Source organism: Zingiber officinale, chromosome 6B, assembly GCF_018446385.1.
Source record: "Zingiber officinale cultivar Zhangliang chromosome 6B, Zo_v1.1, whole genome shotgun sequence".
NCBI lineage: Eukaryota > Viridiplantae > Streptophyta > Magnoliopsida > Zingiberales > Zingiberaceae > Zingiber > Zingiber officinale.
This window is the reverse complement of record NC_055996.1, coordinates 125,960,121-125,964,644: the sequence shown is the minus strand read 5'-3', so window position 1 is coordinate 125,964,644 and position 4,524 is coordinate 125,960,121. Positions and strand designations below refer to the sequence as shown.

At 44.9% G+C, this 4,524-nt stretch overlaps 1 protein-coding gene across 1 annotated transcript; it reads left to right on the top strand.

Annotated features, from left to right (window-relative positions):
- Nucleotides 1-272: 272 nt before the first annotated feature.
- Nucleotides 273-2,460, top strand: LOC121989380 (protein IQ-domain 26-like). The gene is made up of 4 exons (XM_042543392.1): nucleotides 273-415; nucleotides 792-1,177; nucleotides 1,480-1,686; nucleotides 1,753-2,460. The coding sequence occupies exons 2-4, from the start codon at nucleotides 821-823 to the stop codon at nucleotides 2,281-2,283; spliced, it is 1,095 nt and encodes a 364-aa protein (XP_042399326.1). The 5' UTR covers nucleotides 273-415; nucleotides 792-820; the 3' UTR covers nucleotides 2,284-2,460.
- Nucleotides 2,461-4,524: the final 2,064 nt, after the last annotated feature.

The following is a 4,524-nucleotide window of genomic DNA, read 5'->3' as shown; positions in this document are numbered from 1 at the left end:
CGCCGCCAAAACCACTCTATTTCAAACAGAGCGGCGGCGACGACGGCGTTGCTGCGAGAAAAGAGGAAGCGTTCTCTGTTTTCCTTTCTCTAGTTTGATAGGCATCGGAGTCCTTAGCAGAGCAGAGGAGGCTGCGCCTCCCTTTTCCCGCTCTTCATTTTGGTACGTTCTCCACGCACTCAGAGCAACTCCTTGAATGTGAGCGGTAGCCACGGCACATGCCGTGCGGATGATTGAGGGCAAATAAATGCAGCGAGAGGGAAATTATCGAGACTGTCGGCGTCTAAATATTTCAAACGGATAGATTTCTCGTTATAAAATTGGGAGGAAGACGCGACGCGAGCGTTTAGAACTGCGAGGTTTTCTTTGATCTCGCCTCTGTCGCTTCGCAGAGACATCTGGAGCTCATACAAACGTAGGAATCCGAGCATTTAGTTTTCAGCTCCGAATTGATTCAAAAATATATTGTGTTTTTTTTTGGTCTTTGTAATGGAGATATGCGCGTTTTACCTCGGATCTGACAGAATTCGATCAAGTGGAAGGGTGGTGGGGGAATGCAAAGTGAAGTTCTTTGTCTTCTAATGCCGTTCTTTAAACTTTGCAGATGCTTGCTTTTGATCTTTGCATTACTTTTATCTTCTCTCTTTTGAGTTTTACCACTTGAAAGAGAGGTAGGGGTTAATTATTTGAGGTTTAGTTTTTCTCAAGATTTGAATTTATTCTTGATCGTGATGATTACTTTTATCTTCTGTCTTTATAACATCAACGTGGCTCTTCTTTTCTTTCCTCAGGATCGTGATTGATTTCCGGCGGCTGGGAAATGGGCCGGGCGGCGCGGTGGTTTGGCAACCTCTGGAGTGGGAGTAAGGAGAAGAAGGAGGCCAAGGACTTCTCCAGCTACGATCGCGGCGAGGCGAGAGTGGAAAGGAAAAGGTGGAGCTTTCGCAAGTCGTCGCTGGACTCCGGCGACGCGACGCTGGGCGCCTCGGCGGCTGCCATCGAGGCGGCGTGGTTCAAGTGCTTCTACGCCGAAAGCAAGAAAGAGCAGAGCAAGCACGCGATTGCAGTTGCCGCCGCATCTTCTGTTGCGGTGCGTCTCCCCGAAAACAGAGCTGCGCTGGTCGGCTCCTACGAGTCGGCGGCTTTACGGATTCAAACAGCTTTCAGGGGCTACTTGGTAGTGAATCTTCTCATTGCATAATCTCACTCCCGTAAAAATTTCCTTTATTTACATATTCTCTCTCTAAAAAAAGTCATATTTAGAAGGATTACTTGTGAAAAATTCTCGCACAGTATTTCAAATCTACGATCTCTTGATTTCTGTTTTTGTCTCCTACTACTTGTTCTTTGCTAAAAAAAAACAGAGCTTTTAATAGCTCTTTATCAAAGTGAATATATTTCCTGAATCGAATTCATTGCTGCCTATTCAATCAACTGTGATTGCTCGATTCTGAAGCCTTCAATTCGCATTCTTTGAAGGCAAGAAAAGCACTCAGAGCTCTCAAAGCACTGGTCAAACTGCAAGCTTTAGTCAGAGGGTATCTTGTTCGCAAGCAAGCCGCAGCCATTCTCCATGGCATGCGAGCTCTGATCCGAGCTCAGGCCACCGTCCGAGCTCAAAGATCCCGGAATTTCATCTCCGACGTCAGAAGTTTTCTACCGGAGATCCGCCATAGGAGATCCTTGGTACGTCGTCAATCCTAATTCTGCTTAGTTATTCAGGACTTTAGCAAATGGTTGCCTTCGTTACAGGAGAGGCTCGATATCGACATTCGAAACCGGCGGCTCTCGGCAGGCATCGACGGTGCCGTGTTCTCCAGAAGCCCAAAGAACGTCGAGGTCGACACGTGGAGTCCAATGCTAAGATCTTGCTGCCGGAACAATCTCTTTGCGGCAGAGGATGATGTTGCTGACCGCCATTCGTTCACTTCGCCACTTCCATCTCATGTTCCGGCTCGGATCTCGATTCCCAGCCGTCTCCACTTGTCGGAGAACGAGTGGTGGACGACCGGCGAGAGGTGCCGGCTTCCGGCCACAACGCACAGTACGCCACGGTACAGCAACGCCGCGGCTACTCCTAGGAAGTACTGCTCCAGCTCGTCGAGCTCCCCCAACTACATGGTGAACACACAGTCGTCGGCGGCGAAGCTGAGGAAGAGACCGCCGCTGTGTGAGGTGAATCTCAACTCGGCCGGGCCTACCGGTGGGATACAGAAGCCGGCTGTGAAGTTTCACCAGAAAGACGAAGCAAAGGGGGAAATTTACATGCAGAGAATGTGGTAAATCTTGTTTTCTTAATTTAATGCAATGATGGACAATTCTAGGTGAAATTAAGAGGCGATCGATAGCATTAGTGTTCAGTTTGGATCCTTAATTGCACGATCCTATGCTTGTGCATCAAAGCTAGATTCTCAAACAAAGCAAAGCCAATTGCAACTCTTCATAAAAATTACTTTTTAACATGAACTACATTTGCTCGCTCCGCATTGAAACTGAATAGTTGACTGTCAGCTGGTAGCTATGGACCATGTCGTCGGATATAATGCTGATGCCCACACCAGAGTTATTTCAGTTGGCGTTATCTGGTTCTGTACCAACATCATTTGAACATGATTTGGTGAGGTCGTGGTGATGAAATTGCAGGATAAGTTTGAAAAATACAGCAGCATCTCTCAGGCACGCAGTTTCAGTGGGATGCTGATGCATGCATGAAGCAGGTCGCCTCTCTTTCCGAGCTCCTTTTCAGTAATCATTTGGTTTTTGTTTACGTGATTGTCAGTGCCACAACGAGCTGCTCGAGGAATATTCCTCCCCACTGTTGCAGCACTGTTACTCGATGCCCGCTTCCCTATCCTTTGCCCTCAAAAACCGGAGTTCGAGGATGACGGATCATGATCCGTCACCCTTCCTCACCCTGCGTGCTTCCCACATGCTTTGTCTCAGATTCGATCCCCGTTCTTTAATCCAGGAACCTTTCATTCAAACTAAGCTGCCGTTCCAACAGAAAGATCATTAGATTCGATTGGAGTCCACGTGTCGACCGTTGGCGAACAGCTGTTGATAATATTTTTCCTGGTTCGGGGAAGGAGGTGGGCAGATGGTTTAGGGTCCATCTTATCTGCATTTCAAACATCATGTCAGTAAACTATTAGGGGAACAGGAAGCAGCAATAGTTTACCTTTGTGCTTTTGAAATTGTGGTGATTCAAAATTATCATGGATCAGATGTAGTTTTAGTTGCAAGTTAATTAATGTAGCTTTTATATGGATTTCTATTTCGTGCGGGTTATCGATTTTCTTTTACATTTCTTTATCTTTATTAGGCAATTAGAAATTTTTACGAAGATGTAGCTATCTTTATTAGGCAATTAGCAATTAGCAATTAGCAAGTAGCAATATTGATTCGTTCGCTATTTGGAAAACACCAGGGTGCAAGTGTAACGGTTTTGATGATTACCAAGCATATATGTGTGGAGCCTACTAAGGGCATCTCCAATAGTATATTTAAAAAATAAATTTATTTTTACCGCATTATCTACCCATCAAAAGTTATAAATCCACTAAAATTGTCCAAAGAGACAACAGACACACATAGCCACCCCTGAACTACATATAAATATGCTCAATAAATCATTTACATGAAATAATCAAGCTGGCTGGGATGTGACATTGGGAGAGTAGCAATTGTAGGCGATATACCGTGGAATATTTCAATCTCGTTCAAACGTATATGATATTTGATCATGTCCAAAAGTTAAAGAGATGAAAAGTTATGGATGTGGTATTTACATTGTTTTTCTATGGACTCCGCATGGATTTGCAATAAAAACTACGTCAGTGTCGAGCCAAGAAAGAGGTCCCCAGCGTTGACCCTCCGACACTCAAGTTAGTCACTGACAATGAGGAATGAAGCGGAGTAACAAGAAGACTACTTTAGCGTAAATAGTGAATATCACATACCTCTGCCGATACTTGGGCCTCCCTTTATATAGAGTTTCGGTAGCGCGCGTGCACGCTGTTGGGACCGTTGGCCGGCTAGAAAGGGGGGGGGTTGAATAGCCCTACACAAAATCAAAACAAACCCTTCTCGTACTTAAAAGAACACTTGCATAAAACAATTAAATAAACTGAAAAAATAGAGGCTCAGAGAATTTACTTGGTTACAACTAGAGAGGTTGTTAATCCAAGGAATGGAGTAGCACTAAATTCTCTTTCAGGCGGAGAAGCCTCTTTACAGTAGTGTAAATACAGAAAATGAGAAGCTAAATGAAAACTAAGATGCGTACAAGTGTTGATGCAAGAATGCTTGTTGTTGTTTAGCTTCTAGACTAAGGCTGTATTAATAGTCTTGGTTGGGGCACCTGGAAGGGTTCCATGCACTTGGAGTGAGATATAATTCTATCCCCTACACGTCGGTCAAAGTTCACGTCGAATATGATAATATTTGAGTTCCGGACGCCCGGAATGGATCTAGGTGCCCGGATCCACAAAGTCAATTTGGTTGACTTTTTCGATCCGAGCTCTC